The sequence below is a fragment of the Sitodiplosis mosellana genome, unplaced genomic scaffold, assembly GCF_009176505.1.
Source record: "Sitodiplosis mosellana isolate CC-2019 unplaced genomic scaffold, AAFC_SMos_1.0 Smas_scaffold_6226, whole genome shotgun sequence".
NCBI lineage: Eukaryota > Metazoa > Arthropoda > Insecta > Diptera > Cecidomyiidae > Sitodiplosis > Sitodiplosis mosellana.
The window spans coordinates 14,873,083-14,894,046 of record NW_022601467.1 but is presented as its reverse complement, the minus strand read 5'-3'; the positions used below and the strand labels follow the sequence as shown (position 1 = coordinate 14,894,046).

The following is a 20,964-nucleotide window of genomic DNA, read 5'->3' as shown; positions in this document are numbered from 1 at the left end:
TCATTTTCATTTGTTTGTGTAAACTTGTGAATTTTTCACTTCGGTAGACAGACTCGATAGAGAAAGTAGAAAGAATGGGAAAATGATAAAAACTCAAACTAAAAATAGAGAGAGAGAGAAAGAAAGAAAAAGAGAACAAATATTTAAATGTATGAATGTGAACGAATAAAAATGAGCCATTTTCTCTTGTTTCAAATATAATCTTTTTTTTTCCTTCGACTGTTTCTTCAATTGTCGACGACCAAATTTTCCAAATAATCGATTTTCACAGTCGATCAATCGTCCGTCAAACCCGTTTAAACCGTTGTCATCGTTTTTTTTTTGCTTTATGTTTTCGTTTTTGCAATGCTACGCTATATAGAGCTAACCAAGGAGTGCCGTTAAAACAGGCTTTTACTTCAGTTTTAGTTACAAGAACTACGAAAAGCGAACGTTTTGCTAAGGAATTTACTGCAGATAAACATGACTTACAGCAATTCAAGGTGTCCTCGTGTAATCACCAATTAGATGCAGACAACTGAAGACTATGAATCAAATTAATTCGAACTTTCATCGCTAATGGAACCGATACAAAATAAGAACGAGACAAACTCATTCTCTGACTTTTTCTCGTCCTTCTTTGTATCTCTTTCCATGAATTCCAATTTTGCGTTTTATTTTATAAACGATTTTTTTTATTTGATTTTTTGTTGTTGTTGTTGTTTAGTTCTGGCTTAGAATTTATATAAATAGACAATATAGATGTGAGCGGTAAATGACACGTAACACGTACATATATATAGTAATAAGTTTTTAGATTTGCGATAATTCCCTTGATTTATCAACTACAAATTTGACTTCTGTGTACGGGCTACGTCTTAGATTTAAGAGTAAGAGATTCATTATTATTCTTTTTTTTTGGGTTTCAACTAAGAACTTGTTGTTTTCTTTAAATACATAAATGGAGAGATTCAATAATGCAAATGGATGACATTTCTATAAATTAAAATGAGACTATAGTCAATGTTATAACACCAGAGATAGAGTAAGACTACGTTGAGATCTGCCTTAACTAAAGCGTTACACACATGATAATTCAACAAAATAGAAAAAAAAAACTGATTCAAGTGGGTTTGATTACACCACTCACCACTATGTATTAACTAGAAATGATAAATTGCACTCAAAATCAACATAAGTAAATAGATAGACTTTTGTTTTCTTCTTTAAAACACGGTTCATGTTATGGTGTAAAACTAAAATGGTAGAAATTAACTAACTAAATTACGACAAAAATTTAAATTTTCTTCTATCTGGTCCTACTGTGATTTTGGTATGTATGAATCATTATGAATTTATGAAGTAGATCGATTGATGGCTCTCACACAAAGAGAAACAAAATAGTTCGGCTATTTAGAATGTTGTGCATTTGATTTGATATGCCAAAGGACAAGAAAAAAAAAATAACAAGACAAATGGTATATTTTCTCATGCATTTTGGTCATTATGTGAAAAGGCATTCGCTGGAAAATGCGGATATATATTCAAGCTCGCTCAAAAGCGTCAACGGTACTTTTTTCTGTTGGTTTTTTTTCGTCCTTTCTCCCCTTTCTCTTCATTTTGTGCTAAAATAAGAAAACTGAGTGAAGGTGAACAATATTTCTGGTCCCAGATTATGTGTATATCTGAAATGTGTGCATAATATGCAAAACGGTGATGCCCTGAACTGACTGAGTGTTGACGGATGATTATGGTGGTGTTGTTATTGTTGGGTAAATGTGAATTTTGCTAAAGGAATGGTATCATTTGTTGTTCGACTGGGTCATCTTCATCGGTTGGCAGCTGTTCAATTTCGATACTTTTGATGGCTGAATCGTGTCGAATTTCGATTGAATGAAGATTACCGCCAGTCACCGGCGCAGATACCACAGCATTGATAGACGCAAAACGATCCTCATCAAATCCATATTGAAATTTCAATTTTTTCTTTCGCATGGCGCCATTGGTATTCGACCGTGGCCGTTCGCTTGAATCATTCGAATCGGAGCTTAAACTGAACGACACTCGGGCGATACGTTGTTTACCCATTTTACTTCGGCATGCCAAGCAATCATCCCTGCGGTCATCGTCTAATGATGTATTTGTGCTTTGTGACGATGCCTGATGCATCAGACTGCGATTTTTTCGCATCGTTTTCCCATTACTTTCGTTGGATGTGTTGTTAACGCTGCAGGTGTGCGCTTCGCTATCCATGGAAGTCGTGTTGTTCTTAACATCGTCCAGTGATAATGTTCGACTATGACTGAGCTTTTTGCACAGTACACTGTGCGATGTGACACTGGTCGTGGTGGTTGTTGTTGCTGTGGCAATTGCATTGATGGCAGTGGTGCGTTCATGTTTGGTGCGATTGCATTTTCTGCTCAAATAGCAGCAACTGCACCACAGCTTACGGAATCCTTTACGAAATTTCGACGACATTAGATTATAGAGAATCGGATTGATGGCGGAATTCAGGTACAACATGATTCGGCTAAAGTAGAGGAAATTGTAAAAGAATTCTAATCCTTTTCGCTTGACCTGTTCGTCGGGCGCGATAATGATCCATAGTGTGAACACGCGAAATGGTGCCAAGCACACGAAAAACGAGAATACAACGGCTCCAAGCATTAAAACGACTTGTTTGCGCGCCTTGAAACTCAGCTCCGGTTTGCTGGGCCGAATTTTTACCATTCGTCCATCTTTGGTAATCAGATTTTTCGCGATTATCGTATACAGTACAATTAAAATAAACAATGGCAGTAGGAAAAATGCGGATATGGTCATCACAAAAAATGTGATGCTCCATGCATTCGATGCTTGTGTCAAACATACGGGCACGTGAGATCCATCAAGATATTCTTCAGCCGAACGATATTCTGCCATCAGAAGGATTGGACTACAAAGATGTGATGAAGAAAAGAAAAAGGGATTTTTTTTTGTTTAAACATAATAACCAACATCTCATAACATAACACTAGCAAATGAGATCGAATTTTAAGCAATTAGCTCATTATGACTATGGACTGGTTTTGTTTTTTGGTTTTTGGTTTGGTTTGGTTTGCAAGGGCGGGTGGGGAGAATTCGATTCAGCTACAAATGAACATTACTAAAAAATGATATAAAATATGGCAAATTACTTCAACAGCAATCCGGTTATCTGCGGTATTGTTATTATTATTTTATTTTTTTTTTTGGGTTTACGGAAAAGTTTTCTGTCTCTTTTTTTTCATGTCACTTGAAAATTTTACTTTCCCGTTGGTTTGGATGTTTTTCATTGCCATTTTTTTTGGATATTCGCTTTGCAACGCATGTCTTTTTTTCCGTTCATTACGTACATTTAGTAAGTTTAGTATTAGGAGAAAAAAAAACTTAAATGATAAAAAATACAGTAAAACAGAAGATAGGATGAGATGGCAAATCACAACATTTGGTCTTGACTTTGACTTTCGTAATGCATTAGGTTTTTGGATATTCATTCACAAAAATGGACATATCGTTTTTAGTACTTATTTTTGGATTTTATTTCTGCATTTTGACAATGTCCGAAGTATTGACAGGAGCTATTGTCAATGCTAATTCATATTCGACTACCTAGTTATAATATAAACACACCACAAAAAATATCAACTAAATGTATAAAAAAAAAAACAATCTACAGTTGTACGCAATTCATGAAATAAAGCATTACTGTTTTTGTTTTCATTGAGTAAATGGTTTTGGTTTTTCTCTTTCTTTCGACAAATCGGATTGGTATACAAATTCTTCTATAATGTTTCTTTCATGTCAAGAAATGCTGTGCATTTTTTTCTTTCTCGTTTTCTAAAGGGTTTTGATTATGTCGTAATTTTTTTGTTCATTGTTGCGAGTAATCTTGTGGTCAGTATTGAAGTCAGAGATTTTTACTTGGTCATGGCGGAAACTAATTACAATTGATTCCGTTTTGGTAACGCTGAACATCAATATATAACTAGCTCAGAAATAGTGCGAGGTCGGGATGACAAAATATGTGCATATAAATCACGCTGTTGGGTTGAAGTAATTGTTGGATCAATTTGTGCGAAACCTATATATTCACCTTTTCTTGCTTCCGCTCTATGTCACTCTCTCTCTCTCTCTCTCTCTCTCTCTCTCACGCTTGTCCGCCTACATTGATTTCCTTAAGCTGAGTCATTGATGCTTTCATTTTCATTAAATGCCACATTATTGCCGCTTTTTCCCACGCAACGATAAATAATGAAATCCTTATGGACGAACACGAACACCAACCAAGTGTCGCTTTATACTAAAGAAACTAATAATAATGAATTGGCTTCAACACTTGAATCTCTTCCATAACGTATTTGCTTTCGTTCGTACCTTCTCAACCGTTCCTCCTTCGATGGCGTCTCATTTTCTCATCGTCGCGTAAAATAATCTCGGCAATTTGTGTAATAAATATTGCTTGGTGCGGTGGTTCGGTTTTCAAATGGTGTGTGTGTGTGTGCAGTGCAATCAGTTACAGAGTAATTTCGCTTGAGTTTTCATTTACAGAATGTGTGTGTGTGTGTACGCGTCGGCAATTTATTCTGAGCCACCGAGCCAAACGATAGAGAAAGACAGGCTGAAGTCACCACAAATTAGAATATGCAGATGTGTGTATATGTAAAATTACGACTTCCTAGTCGAATAGCTAAGTCCTTTCACACCAATGTCAGCAGCGATTTAGAACTCTCGAACTTGTACTGACTGAGATCAGTAAGTGTTCCCATTGATTGATATTATTTATGAATAAAGGAATTAAGACAATGGCTAGAGCAATGTGTGTGCTTGATTCAATGTGTATATTTGCATCTAGCGCCAGTCAGGATGGTGCAGTTCGTGAATCTCTGTGTGTTATGATGACGGAGAGATAGCGGAGCGGAGAGGAGAGGAGAGGAGATGAATGGCTAAGTGAATGAAATGTGCGAATGTGTGTATGAATAACGCACAACCATAAAACCATGGAATTGACCATAAAATTTTTGGCCGAATCTAGGTTCCGTATACAAAACACCAAATAAAATTGATTATTTTTGTTTTTTTTTCTCCATAAATTGCTGTTGCGTTGCGGCTGGACGAATGGTCAATAAACGAGTGGGCAGCGACGAGATGAGCACACGCACTTACTTTTAATACGAGCGAATTCATATTTATGCATATTATTATTATGGGGTCGTCAATTTGGCTAAACGCTTCGTCGTTTGGAATTGAATATCATGGAATTGTGTTAAGTTGTTGATCGATCACAAATAAGGGCGTGCTGCTGAATGCAACTTTTTACTGCGTTCAACATTCACCAGAGAAGGAGAGACAATCTCTTGACCCGAGTCGTTTAACCAAATTGCCGACTTTTTTTTCAACTTCATCGCCCAGCACCACTCTCCTCTCTCTCCTTTTCCTTTCCCTTGCATCGTCGGCTTGAGTATATTTGGAGAATGTCGAAAGCGTTTCTAGCTTGCATCCGTTTCGGTGATGTGTCAATGAATTATCTATTACGAATAATCGGTTTGCCATGCATTGAACTTAAAACGATCGAAAATGATAAATGTCAATCATTGACAAGCATTTATGAAAATGAAGGGGAAAAAACTCATTTTAACACGAATGATAATCTTTTGTCGTCAGCGAAATTTGCATAAAGTCATTGGAATGTAAGACATTCAAATTTTATATAAAACCGATTAGAAAAAAATGATGATAAACAATTTTATCAAATTTATTCCGAAATTCTGTGAAAAAGAAATGAGCAGAAAAAAGTGCAACGAATTTATTTAGGGCGAGAGTGAAGAGGGAAACCATTATCGAATTCCACACAAATTCAATGCAACGTTTGGAAAGCATCAATTTCTCTTTAAGAGATCGACCAGGAACCAATTTAAAAGCGGTTGTATCATCTTCCCTACATTTTTTTTTGCTTTCTGGAGGAATTTTCCCTTCAAATTCATATAAATTCACTACGATAAATGGTATTTATGTGCCATAATCGGATAAAACTATGTATGACTTTGTCATATACTCATTTTCCAAATGGAAATTTTTTTAATAATTCACGAGGGGAAGAATCGAAGCGAAGGAAAATGGGAATACTGTGAAATTGATTTGCCAATGGATCCATGATGCATGTGGGATGTGGAATTCCAGAGAGGCGACAAATGGGCAAACCGGAAAGATCGAGTGTAGAGCAAAAAAAAAAGTGTAGATTCAGCCGTGTTAACCAAATTTGGTAGTTTGAATTTTGATATTCGAAATGCGCTTACTTTGTGTCGCCGACAGATTCCTATCAAATAATCAAAAAATGATAGATTTCATTGCGTATGCGTTCGGTTATGTTTCTCATAAAAATTGATTCATGGACGGATTCTATGGCAAGACGTCCCGTCCTTTGGACGACGCTTTTCACAAATGCTTGCATCGTAGTTTTCTTTTCACTTTACTTTATTGTGTATTTCAATCTGTATCGGCGTTACATAGGGAAAAAAGCCATAAAAGTGGTTTAGAGAGGAAAAAGAGAGCGCACATATATCACCAAATGCGGTCGCTACTGCAGAACGATGCAGGAAAACCAGTGTCTTCCTCAATTTATTCGGGGCACTTTATCTCTCTCTCTCTCAGCCGGAATGTCTTTAATCTGAATAAATGATGTTAAATAACTACTTCGAACGTTTCGATTCAAAAAGATGAAAATCACTTTGGAATCGCACCGAAAAAAGCTCGCGTCGGCATAAAAGTCGTAATTTGATGAACGAACAATACATATCTATCCATATAGTATGCGTATGGCAGATGGATGCAAGAAGTTTGCGAAAAATATGTCTTAATATTTGGCTTTCAAGTTTCAAATCACAACGAAAAGAATTCGGTCCGATTTCGTATTTCATTTGGGATGAGAATTTATCTGATGTTCGGCATGTGCTCCACTGTGAAATGGATATCCATTTCTGTATTTTTGCCTTTTATGAGACCGGCCGCATACGCTTATACAAATAATTCACACAGACACACAGAAGACGAAAAGGAAGACGTCGAAAGAAAAAAAAAATACGAGAATAATATAAAAACCAATTTGTTTGCCCGAACCATAGGCCCGAACCATTCGGATAGAGGAAACATCGAAAAGCAATTTGTTCGATTTTTGTATAAAAATTAAGATTTCTCATTTTTATGTTCGTTGCTCTTTTTTCGCGAAATGACTCACATTTATTTTCGATAGGATATCTGTGCGTTCTGGCCCAAATACGTACTCCGAATGAAAGTTATTTGCCGTTTGTCTTCTTTCCATTTCTTTTTCTTTTCACTTTCATTCCGTCGGAATGATAATGCAATGCAATCTCGATACTTCGATCGAATGCCATCAAAATGGTTTTTGATTATTTCAATTCAAATCTGTTCGAAAAATCGAATACAATCACCCAACTATCGAGATTTGGCTGCAACAGTAACAAAGACGATGATGACGACGGCGGCAGCAACAACAGAACACAGCACATGAATAACAATTGGTGTGTGCAATAAAAAGTAGTGTTTAGTGCTGTTGTGAATTGGATATAACGAGGAAATAAGGATCTGGCAAAATATATGTGTTAATAACGCACATTATTCTGTCAATTGTTTGCTTATTATTTGGATTTAGTTGGAAAATGACGAGCCGCCGTCAAATCGGTTCACTTGTTCCAATAAAAATAATAGTATTTGCGCGCACGAAACAGAGCGAGAACGTGTGAGAAATAGTAGAGATGTGTCGAGAAACACACGCACAGAGTGTGAAAGAAAGAGGGAGAGAAAGCGCACGCGGTGTGTATGTTTTTTTTTATGGGATTGGCACTGTTGCCGACTGTGACTATTGAGCGGCTTCCACTAAAATCGATATGGTTCCATTCGCCAAAATGGAAATATTGCCAACGAGAAAATCTTATCATAAAACTTTATCGCCACATGATCTATTTATTCTTGAGCGCGTCTCGTGCCGCTCAAGATTGAGCACTTGATTCCTCCGTCTCTTTCTCTACGGTCTTTTTCCTTTTTTTTATGATTTTAGACGAATTTGATTTGGTTTCTGATTAGAGTGTGTTTGAATGCGACCATACGAGACGTTGATTCACACGCCTCGTGCCAAAACTGTCATTTCGATTTCGGTTATAGAATGCCTCACCTTTATACATTTGGCACCGAAACGCTTCTGGTTGGCATATACGACAAATGTGAAGATGGCGTGAGATTCCGGTTATTCTTATGTACGAAAACTCATTCGGTTTGTTGGCAATATCTTGTGAATCCTCTGACACTCTTGAAAATTGCTGGAATTGTGTGTGTATGACTGTGCAGCGCATATTATTGCGGCTAAATCTTGAGTTCGATGGTTTGCAATTGTAATCGAAGTGCCATGAGACGAAATGCGTAGACGGAAACCACCGTCTGTGGTATGTATGCGGAAAAAATGGTATCATTGTGTCATATATGTATGTAGTGGCACAGTGCATTTTGGGTCATCACCATCGTCATTGTCATCGTCATCGCATGGCTACAAACCGAAACCAAATGCGTATAAAATTATATCGATATCTTTATGGGCTGTGAATCCCGTCAACTAATCGCATATTTGAACAATTGCTTTCATGCCAATGGAATATCCGGCACACGCGTGCAAATACAATATGCACGCTGAAGTGAAGTGTACGCTATCGCTTTGGAAATATTGCGTGATCGATACGTGCGAATACCACTATATTAAATAAGCGTAAACATTTTTTTTTTTCGTTTATTCGGTGCGATTGACTGAAGCCTATGCTTTTTTCCACTCCCTTCGATTGTTTGAGCTGTCGTTCCCCTCTTTCTACTCTTAAAATCAATCGGTTTGGAAAGCGGCAATGCTTTCCTCCTTCCATAAACGCAGAGTTCTGGTTGAGCGAAAATTAAGCATGCGAGGCAAGATTTTACATTTGGTGTGGTTTCATTTTTATTGCTACCTCTTGCCATCGCTTGCTATCCATTTAAATTGTGCATATTCACTCAACAAAACCATCTCAGCATTGTAGCATTGTTCAGGGCAGAACAATTGAAATTCAATAGTTGGAAAATGGTAGCAAAATAACCGTTTTCTAACTGCTGAATTCTGAAGTGTATCTACATCACATCTGTGACACAAAATAAACGATTTCACATTTTATGTGCTAATATTTAGCAGCAGATGATTCAGCAGCCGAATTTGCGAAATAGGCGCTCGACGCCGAGATAGAGGCTACAACTCCAAAAGCAGTCCGACTGATGTTGCACGGAAGTGTATAAATTTCGTTTTTATTCCATGGTATTGATATAAATTTTGGACATAAAATAGAGCCATGCATCGCACATGACAAACTCATATTATAACGGCGAACCAACACTGAATAAATTACCGATTCAAAGTGATTTACAGAAATCATTTATTAAAAGCGTTTGCAAAATATGTTGCGATTCAACATTCGACGCACCTTCAGCAGCGCTCAATATTTCTGGCACTACAGACAATGTCTCCTTGTCGATTGAGCAATATGGATTGATGGAGTGTCTGAGTTGAGAGATGCATTTTTCTCCCCTCTATAGAGGTATCATTATCGTGACGACGGTAGAAGATGGGGCAGAAGAAGATGGGGCAGAAGAAGATGGGGATATTCAGAAGGATTGATAAATAATTGCGTTAAAAAGCGGCCGGATATAAAGGTGCATTTGTCAGTGGAACAAAGAGATAACACACTAACAAATCACGCATATTCATGCTCATTTGTGACTAGGTCTCATTTTGTCGAGCCCATTTATTTTGTGTAATAGACAAAAAAAAGCACGGTCTACGCTATGGTTTGTAGAATGGCTTTAAGCACGCGAGATATATTGCCAATGTGTATCCGGTCAAACTGTGTATCGTTGAGTTTTGTTTTATCGCGAAGTCGACTCTTGTGTAAGAAAAATGGCAACGAAACGCCATTTGTTAACAAAATCAATAGTATGATTTAGAGGGCGTGAGTTTTATAACGTTTTTCTTTTGCTGTTCATCTCGAATTCTCGAAACCAATCGCATACAATTGATCGAGCTGTTTGTCATTGTTAGCCGGAACAAGTTTTTTTTTCCAGACGATATGCGCTGGGTAAAACACGACGAAGCATCACGTTTGCATATTGAGCATAAAATGTCGTTTCTGTCATTAAGCACATTCGCACACATTTTCAAGTAATAATTTGCAAAATTACAACTATAAATCAATGCTTCTAATTCATATTAATAAATGAGACAAGCGCTTTTTCCGAATCAGGGTATTTACGAACCAATTTGTAATTCAGTAGATTAAATCATTTGGGATTTGGTGTGTGTGCGTGCATTTATTGTGTTTGTGAAATGTTTGGAGTAATATATCGCTTGCAAAGAAACTGATGAAACCGATTTACCCCGCAAAACGAAGCGAATAAAGTAAGTGATTAGGGCTTTAAGGATTGAACACCCGCAAGCAAAGCGAACATCTCTATGTAGCATACGCACACAGTCAAAGACTTCGCAGTCGATGCGTCGAGAAGGGATCGACCACAGACTTCGATAAAATCCACTTAAACACTTTTACCAATGTTTTGGGAAAAATGCAAAAACAATCGCTCATATTATAATTCGGCAGCAGCAATGGTAACAGCATCAGCGATGGCACAAGCAGCGGCGACAGTAGCATCAACCACAAACTATACACTACCATACCAATGTAATAGTTGTAAATACTGTTTGGCGAAAGTAGTGATTCAAGTAAGGTCAAATGCTCGATTTAATTTAGTTATAATATATGGACAGCATATGAGCAGTGAGCACAGCCAACCGAAAAAGCGCGCACCAAACAATCGCTAAAAGCGCTTACAACATCCTCATTCTTCTTTTTTTTTCTTCGTTGTTTCATTTCCCCCCCCCGCTCTCTCTCTCTCTCTCTCTCTCTCTCTCTCTCTCTCTCTATCTCGGTGTGCAAAGTGGTTCGGAGGGCCACGATAATGCGTGCTCACTGTGCACCCATTAGTATCGCATTGTAAAAATGGGGAAAACGCATTTTTGCACTCAGTACGGCGCCTCGCAAAACATTTTTATTGAACACAATGTTCAATATGTTTCCGATTGAATTAGGTCAAAACAAAAGAATTCACCGATGAATGGTTTCACATCGAAATGGAGTCGAATGACAGCAGCGACGACGACGACGGTGGTGGTGACACAAAAAATCCAATGTCGCGCTTGACATATAGCAAAGAAAGAAGAGAATTTAACGATTTGGACAAATAAGCCACTGAGTTAGCAAAATAATAAATTAGGATTCGAAAGTTTGCAACAATTACCATAAATGAAAACCAATCAACTTAAACTTGTACAGACAACAAGCGGCTTCGTTACGCCTGCTCAAAGTTACAAATGTTAATTCACTTTTTTGCATCAGTGAAATCAATCGCGATGGAAATGCCCATTTCAAGTGGTTTTATTCTGAACTGTTGAATACACCACTACAATCAAATCTTTTATTTCGCCCCTTTGCGATAAGATCGTAAGCAATTACTTGCACAATGCGCCGCAATTTTGACAAAATACACAGATTTTTTTTTTACTTCTGTATCTGTTTGCTGTGTGGACACTTTATCGTCTATTTGCATAGCAATATTGTTCGGCAAAGCTATTTTGCGCTCAGCACTCGACGAGCTTAGAAGAGAAAAGAAATATACGAAAAAGATGTCGAGTGTTTTCCCTTCCATCCGTTGGTAGATGTGTCTTTGTTGTTTTCGTTGTGACTTTATTTCTTTTTATTATGTGTAAAACGACCGACCAAAAAACCGGTTGGTTTGAAGTCCGTCTGTGCAAAATATACGTGAATTATTGGTTTATGCTCATTTTCACAAAAGGTTAATTTATTGTTTTCGTAGAAGAAATGCGCTGAAAATAGGAAAAACGCTCGAAAAACGAACGGAGTCGACAACGATCTCTGCTTTTCTGCATTTATGTCAAGTCAAAATTTACGTAGCGGACAAAATCACTACTCGACATCAAATTATGCGCGGCGCGTGCAGGGAAGAGGGAGTGAAAGAGAGTGAAAGAGAGAGAGAAAAAAGAGAGAGCAAGGGAATGGGAAAATATACTATAGTTCAGTGCACTAGATGTTGACGAGTCTATAAGCATTCGGATTTTGGATTCGGTTTCAATAATACTTTTAAACGTTGCTGGTTGAGCTGCTGCTGCTGATGCTGTTCTTGTTTTTTTGTTCAGTTCGCTTATTCAATAGCAAAAGATAAAAATGAAGCGACTCAAGAAAAATTGTAAGAAATTTACACACACACACACACACACTGGGCACCAACAACGACAAAAATATAGATATATGTGAAAATATGAATGAGTTATTTGCCATATCCTCCGGAAAATAACGCAAGCAAATTAGAGCATTGTATAGACATGTACGAAAAAAACAACAACTGAATTGCGAGAGGAAATGCGAAAATAAAAAGTAGAGAATTGGAAGAGTAGGAAAAAGCGGTGAAAAAGATAGACATATATGAAAAAAGAAACCGTATACATATGGTTGTATATCCGATTTTTTCTTGAGTAGAATTTATGGAGTCAGATGCTATTCGGCACACTGAACCTCAAGTATATCCTCTCAAATGGGGGCGAGAAGTACTCTGAGCATGAGGTAGACTGTACTAGAGAGAGAGAGAGAGAGAGAGAGAGAGAGAGAGAGAGAGAGACTATGACTAACAACAGCAATTCAAATCAGAAGTTTTCTGTACAAAAAGAGTCTCCGAATTCATTGAGTTTTCGTAAATATGTGTGCGGCATACGGAGGTAAGCACGCGAAAATTTGAATGGCTCAAATTTCAAATGGTTGAATTTCAACAAGAATGTCGCTTGATGCACATAGTACTTTCACGCGACCGCATTTTTTCTTTTAGCTTCGCTACGACAACAACAACAACAACAACAAAATAAGAGCAATTCAATGCACACACACCGCTAATTCGAATCTAGATTCGGTATTTTTTTAAATATAAATTAAAAAAGTTTTTCGAAAGGAAAAATGAAATGGCACACAATCTACGGCATCTCCTGCTTGTCGCAGATATATTCCATCCCATGCGATGACAGCATCCGATGGATATTGTGCCACATTTCCTTCCTGATCCCGGTTCACGTTCGTATACTTTACTTTCGACGCTTTCACAATTAACCAGTGTCAACGTGTTTTCCTTTTTATCAAGCGGCTGTCACAATGGTTTTCAGGGGTTTCATCAACAAAAACAGGCAACAAAAGTACATTTGTCGCAAACAATTATAATAATTACGATTTATGCAAGCGTTAAAATGCAAGATGCATTCTAAATATAAATCATTCTATTAAAAAGTTTGCTGCGTGACCCCTTTGGGCATTGCTTGTTCTTTTCTTTGCTAAAACGGTAAATTTTAAAAAGTTTTCGACCACTGCTGAAGTGTGGAGAGAAAGAAAATTATTTAATAGATTGCAGTAAACGCTCGAGATTCATACGATACAATACTTCCAATCGTTTAATAGAATATAGAAGAAGATAGAAAATAAATGCACGGATTAAATCGGGCCATTTACCTTTGATATCTTGAGCTCCTTTCAAGATTTTGAAACGGATTTATTTTCACGTACAATTACTACCTAATTAATGTGGTAGTATGTGTGTGTGTGCGTTTATTGTTTTGATATTTATGTACATAATTAGTGGTTATATGCTACAATATGGCTGTTTGCAACAGTGTAAATACTTGGTGAGACAATTTAGCAATGTACATGAAGTAATGCTTAATATAAACCCAAAAATGGCTAATCACACATTTGTTTGTATTCGGTATGAATCCAAAAATAGCTCTGAAATCCTTCATGAAGCGCACATAGCTGCCGAAAGGTCTAATTTTCTGTGCGACGTTCTGCCCAAACATGTCGAGCGTGCACTGTGTGGGTGTGTATGTGAATAGAGCACATTCTGGAGGATGGATGAGGTTGCCAAAGGAGTTTTTAGTTGAGAAGAAAGAAAAAAAAACCGAAGTTGAAAAACAGTTGAATGGCTTCTAACTGCACGTATTTAAGCATAAATGTGGCATTCTCATAACATTTTATCGTTGGGTTGCGCTTTTTATGTGCGTTGGCCACGCACGATTCTCCATAAATGGTAATATAATTCGTTTTCCTTTTCTTTCATATGGTGGAAAATATGGCCCTCCGCACACCAGCAGCAAATACAACAGGTGCGATAAAAAGCTTTCAAATATACTTTGTCATAATTAGATGAGATTTAGAGGTGGACATTAAAAGAAATTTGATCCAAAAAATGGCAAAGGTTTTACAAGTTAAATACTATGATAAATCCCAACGCAGCATCATGATGAATGATTATCGACATTTTCCGCCAACTGTTGTCGCTGCCACACGCTCCCAATCTCTCTCTCTCTCTCTTTCTCATTCTCTCAATGAGATGTAATTCATCTTTATGAGTGGGCTTAAATCACACCCAACAACAAATGAAATCATTTAAACAAAACGTTAGAATAATACGCTTCGAGATGATTATGAAAAGCTTTTCGCCGCTTTGTTGTTTATATCAATGTTCGTTATATTAAGTCGTGGTACCGTGCGTTCACTTGTTCTCGCATGCCACCAATTCCGTCGGAGCGCGCATTTGTCTCCATGCTTAAAGTTTTCTTCGATTGAATTCGCTCCGCTCTATTGTTTGTGTGCCAACACATTAGGAATGTTGCTCTGCTTCATATTTGCACGAACGATTTACAAAATTACAAGTGAAAAAGGAAAATAAGACGGATGAGAGAAAAAAAAAAGAAGAACCAACCAACTAAGCAAAGCAGTCGGTTTTACTTTACGTATGTGCCGAAAACTACAACTGGTTCGATTGATTTCAATTAAGTTTTCAACATGTCAATATCACCAGACATAAACACAAACAAATGGTTATTTCAACCGAATTTCGGAGGAAATGTGAGATTATAATGCATAATTCCATTGTGTGCGTGTATGTGCACATTGTATGCGTACATCGAACTGTTATTTGGCAGCATTGTTAATCGTGCATTGTGTTGGCCGTTTTATCGGTCTCTTGAAATTGATGGAAAACAATGCACTTATTAAATATTTAATCAAGCTCCTCGCTAGCACTGGGCTTGAAATGTGCGTCCAGTTGTTGGTGTGAAGAGAGAGAGAAAAAAATCTAATAATAATTGTGGTCGAATTAGATCTTAGTGTTGTATAGAACGACCGATTCATCGTAATAAAGCACAAATCTAGGGGAATTTATGTATTCGCGAATTGACAGGAATTCGCACAATTCGCACAATTCGCACGCGTTTTGACTTCAAATTCATTCAAATATTTCACGAATTTTGCGAATTTTTTGCGAATTGGTCAAATCCAAACATTGACAGCTGGCGCCATCTTAGTTATCATTCGCAGTGACAAAGCAGCGAATGTGAACAATTCGTAAAGAATTCGCACACACACACACACACACTCGACCATATCATAATGTCGGTTGATCCGTATGGTGTGCTTTCGGCAAACATTCTGGTTTCTCTTTTCAGCAGTTGAACCTCGTTTTCTCACACAATGTCAAGATTAGCTTTCTCTCTCTCTTTCACTCTCTCACGCACAGACACGTGCGCGGTGTTGTGAATACGCGACGAGGCAACAGAATAGCAAAATTTCAATGGAAAAAACACACACCAGCGACACAAAACGACCAACATGAAAACCTATTGCAAATTAATCGTACAGTTTTGTAGTAACATATGCTATTCGCATCCAATAAAATGGCTAAGTCACCGAGTGCCTTGCGACGATTGAAAGCGTTTGTTCCTTTCTTTGTCATCAGTTCTTCCTTTTTTTGTTATGCGAACAATGTTTGTACCCACTGACCAGCATATCATCATGGTGCCGACCACTAAAATGTGATATAGACCGCGTCTTTTTACACAAAGGTCTTCAGATGATTGCCGATAACACTGATGCTCAATTCCAAAATCTCATACACAACTATAACTATATTTATTTGATATTGCATTGAGTTTCGGTGTAATATATAATATTCCTTAGCACACTTACGGCATATTGATACGATAGTTTTTTTCTTTCTCTCCCTTTTTTCTGTTGTTATTTTGTATGTTATCTCAAGCTGCACCAATGATGCGGGATGAGTGAACCTTCTCAGTTTTCTTTGTGCAACGTCAAAAGTTTTCTTGTCACTGAACAGATGAGAATCATTCGACAACACGAATTGGTAGCAAGAATGAAAAAAAGAAGGCTAGGAGAAAAAAAAACGTATTGACGTCGAAAGTGAAATTTTTCAACAGCCAAAAAGAAATTGAGCTAGATACAAGTAGAGAGTGAGAGTGATAGTAAGAGTGAGAGTGACTGAAAGAGCATAGTGAAAAACAACAACCCGAAAATTTCATTTCGAGACGAACAATGTGATGATGACCCATGTGTTTTCAAACAAGAAGTTTGCTTCCATGTCCACAAGATCAACATATTCGATATAAACTGTATTCGCAACGAAAACTATATCACACTCATTCACTCACTCACTCTCACCGCATCCTATTACTATCCATATATATATATAATATATCATTAACAGCTCATCCCAAGGCTTTCGCTGAAGGAATCTCACTTGTGCGGTTACTTTCGCCGAATGAGAAAGCAGGCGAGTGAGCGAAACAGCTAACTCTGCTCAAGGCTAACGGTTTGGTGCCTATACGTATTCGTACATGTGCTCATAAATTTGCAACTTTTGTTATTGGATCTTGTCTCATTTGTTGTGCGAAATATGTTTCGGTGTAAAACAAGACAGAATTTCATATTTTCCCTATGACGCACTTGACATGGGATCAAAAACGGTTAAGTTTTAGCTTTTTATCTTCTTTGAATTGGTGCGTGGTTGCCATCGAATCACGTTAATAAAGTGACAAAATGCACACACTTTTCCCAACTTTATTCTAGTTTGATCCGTTAAAATCTTCCCACGTGGCTTAAAGAAACGATGAGTTTGCCATTCATCGTTTCTGCAAAATCCAAAGCTCAACGATCGTATCGTTGTAATGCTTTACAATATACCGCCCCAAAAGTAATTGTTCTGATGATACTTTTTTTTGCCTCAGTCTTTTGATCTTTCTGCTCGAAAAACGCTTTTGACAAAATTCAAGTATTTTTTTTTAGCAGAACAATTGAGGGCAAAAGAAGCGAAAAGACAGTGCTCAAAAGCCTGAAGATAATCGAAAATTGAATTTCAAGCCAACCGTTGAATTGAATGCTCATTGAGTTTGTGAACAAAATCATTTTATATGCACCAATGCTTTGCAAACGAACACGGGCGCGCACATATACAAAATCGTCGCAAATATTTTTCAGAATGAACCAGACAATCTAATGATAACATAAAGACTGTCAACAAAACAGCGATGACAAGAGAGTGATAGAGAAAGGGATGGTGAGAGAGAGAGAGAGAGAGCAAAATCAGAAAAAAAAGAATGCAGCATTTGATGGTGATATCGCTGGAAATTTGTGCGCATTGTTCGCATGTAAATGAATTTGAGCTTGCATCCTCGCATTGGTTGAATGGTCACAAATGCATTGAATGGAACATTCATTCTCATCCTTTCAATTGCTTTCATTCGTTTCGATGGATTTTTGTGACAAACCGTTTTTCCCCCTCTTATTTCATTGAATATTGAATGTTCATGCCAATGAAGAATTTGCTTCGTTCGCTACGTACACGTGAAGAAAAAAAAACAACACTGGAAATCAGTGGCTCTCAATTCATAAGAATCCGTGACCAATCAATCGCTAAATATTCTCAATGCTTCCGGTAAATATAAATGCAATTGCCAATTCCCCGCTGAAGTTTTTTACCATTTTCTCAAGTGGCAGCAATTTCAACGACGCACATCGTCAATTCCATCAATAAAAAAAGAAAGAAAACGAATAAGTAACCAAGTCACATTGATGTTATAATTGTATTTCGCATTCCGTAAATTACCGGTTAACTCATGTTTGCATGATTTTGATGAAGAATCTGATAATGTAATATCACTTTACTTGATTTGGGTGTTTTATTTCTTTTTCTGTTTATCTAAACATACACATCGCTGAATTTTCCATGGGAAAAGCGACAACACACACACACACAGCAACAACAGTGGAAATGATAATATATATGTTCATATTTGATGGCGGTGGGCCATCACCAAACAACAATTACATGGTAAAGACTAAACCGCATCCAAGAATGGAAAAACGCAGCAACCACACACAGTTCTTTGCTGTATTTACAGTCAAACGCACGCACACCAAGGGTAGCAGCAGCAGCATCCAGCAAAGACGAAAGAGTCTCCGATCACATACACACACTTGATGTTATGCCAAAAACAGTCCAAAACACATTAGACCAAGAATTTTCCCGTCTTTATTGTAGCGTGTCAGCCATATATTGCTCTATCTGCTCATTCATACAGGCGTGTTGGATGTCGTACATTTGCAATTCTTATTATTATTACTTTTGCAACTCGTGTATTTTTTGTTTTGGCAATTGTTTTTTTTCCTCTCTCTCTCTCTCTCTCTCGCTCCCTCTCTTTCTCTTTGTTGCTTTTTTGGTTCGTTTCGTGTTTTCGTTATTCCGTTTGGTTCGCTGTACTGATTTTTTTCCTCTCTTTTTTGTTTCTGCTCCTTTTCTCTCGGTTGTTCGGTGATATGCTGCATGCATTTGTTCTATTTCAGTTGTGTTGAGTGGTTCTCTGTTCATTGTTTTTGTCACAGCAAGTTGATTCGTGTGCGGAAAAACCAACCCCAAATTGAACCACGGGCAAAGAGAGCGACTGAGAGTGTGAGAGTGAGAGAAACAAAGAGCGTGTAACAGAGAGATCTTGTGCAAGAAATATTGTTGAACGCAAGGAAAACAAAAATTAAAAATGTGTGAGTTCAACCATGTGAATTTTATGATGGTTTTGCTTTCAATGATTATAACAACAATATTCGGTGCAAGTTTGATCCGATTATGAAACATTTTCCACATAAATTTCATCAACTCGTTTTACACATGTGCGATTGTGTCGATTGCATTGTCCAAACAGCCGCTATTTATCATTTGGTCCAGCGCACGCGACGAAAACCCATCGGTTCAACTTTGTAAGGCTGGCCGCATTCTCCTCGTCTTCGGGGAGGTTTTATACAGCGAGTCACCTTGCCACTGGAAATTTCTTTTTGAGTTATGAGTGATATTTTTGTTTATGCTTGATTTTGGCATTGGTTGCATTTGATGCTATTGTTTTAACCCGATCCCATTTGTTCTTGGGCACTCTTCATATTTCTCATATCTATTTGTGTGCGCGGTGGTGTTGTGTGAATTTTGGCGAAGAAATCCATTTTATGTGCCAATAAAGAATGTGCCTATCTTCAGTACAGTGGCGTGTATGTTTTATGATGAAAATAGAAAATTATTTTAGCTAGACGTATAGAAATATGTATACATGGCGCACACACACACGATAGATACATGAAATATGGCCTAAAGTTCATCGTAAAAATCAACAGCAATCAAACAAAGAGTGAGAGCGAGCGATTGTGTTTGTGCGCATTTTTATTTCATTTCGTGTCCAACCATGAGCAAGTAATGAATATGGCGTGGTCGAAAAGAGACATAGTTTTGGTATGTAAAAGCCAACGATTTATGTCTATCACGATTGGAGTTTTCTGTTCTTGTTCTGTTTTCGAATTAGTTGGCCTGCTTGAGGCTGTATTTATGTGTCCGGAATGTTTCGTTATATTTCTTCCATCGAATTGTTTGACACATATGTAAATAAACAAAATAGCTCAAGTAAAACTGTTGGAGCGCCATCGAACCAACAAAAAAAGGGCGAATAATTTTTATGCTTTGATGAATCGCAAGTCAACCACTAAAACAGTAAAACGAACCATGCACAAAACTGTATGGCGCGCACAACATTGCCGATATAGTACAGACGCGACGGCAAACTTTAATCAAGAGCCAACCAACAAGAAGAAATTTACGTATTAGCACGACTTTTATGGTTTAACTTCATTGCGAATGACACAAATTACTAGGATATGTTAGAGGCTAGTGCAATTTAAAGCCGGAAATAATTGAAATGGCCCTCGGTATGAATGTGCCTGACTGGAATGCTCATGCTCACTGTGTCACTGATGCTGTTGACAGCCCCGTTATGATGTTGCAATATGCTTTGAATTATGGAAAACATAAAGCGGTACATGGAGCCATAAGTGATGAGCACATATGTAAAAAGGAAGCATTTCTGTTGATCGATCAACTGAAATAAATGTAAGCGAAACATCACCGTACTCATACTGAAAACGAAATACATTGAGCTAGGAATTTCGGAAGCCTTAAGATTTTTGGCTTTCATTCGCCGTACATTTCGGTGGCAATAATTGGGAAGAGATTATAATTAGCTGTCGTTTGAATGCTTCTCACGAATGCAAAATACACACAGGCGTGTGATAGCTGTGCGTCGTCGGTTCATTCATTTAAAACGTAAGCCATTTAAAATTGTGAGTCGTTGTTTTTTGCTCATTATTTTACTGCTTGAACGGGTCGTTTGGCACGTCGAACGAAAAATGAGTGTTTATCAAAATAAAATTTGTTATAAATACTTAAAATAGTAAATTCGGTGAGTAAGTGTGTGTGGAAGTGTGTTTGTTGTGCGTGTGTTTATAATGTGCGACTCACCACACCAATTGGTGTACGCAAAAATAGTTTGTAGATCAAATCGTGTCTGGCCATTTTAATTGTGTGCTTCTCGGTTCTGTTTCTGGCCATTCATCAAAACTCATCGTGAAGAGAGAGAGAGAGAGAGAGAGAGAGAGAGAGAGAGAGAGAGAGAGA

The 20,964-nt window shown here is 37.5% G+C and overlaps 1 protein-coding gene across 1 annotated transcript in view; it reads right to left on the bottom strand.

Moving 5' to 3' along the window:
- The window catches only part of LOC129579478 (uncharacterized), a 76,755-nt gene that overhangs the window by 6,057 nt on the left and 49,734 nt on the right, over positions 1-20,964 (bottom strand). The window contains exons 5-6 of the mRNA XM_055469587.1: positions 1,769-2,914; positions 548-555 (exon numbers count right to left, since the gene is read on the bottom strand). Of these exons, the coding sequence (XP_055325562.1) occupies positions 548-555; positions 1,769-2,914 (1,154 nt within the window). The remainder of the gene's footprint in view (positions 1-547; positions 556-1,768; positions 2,915-20,964) is intronic.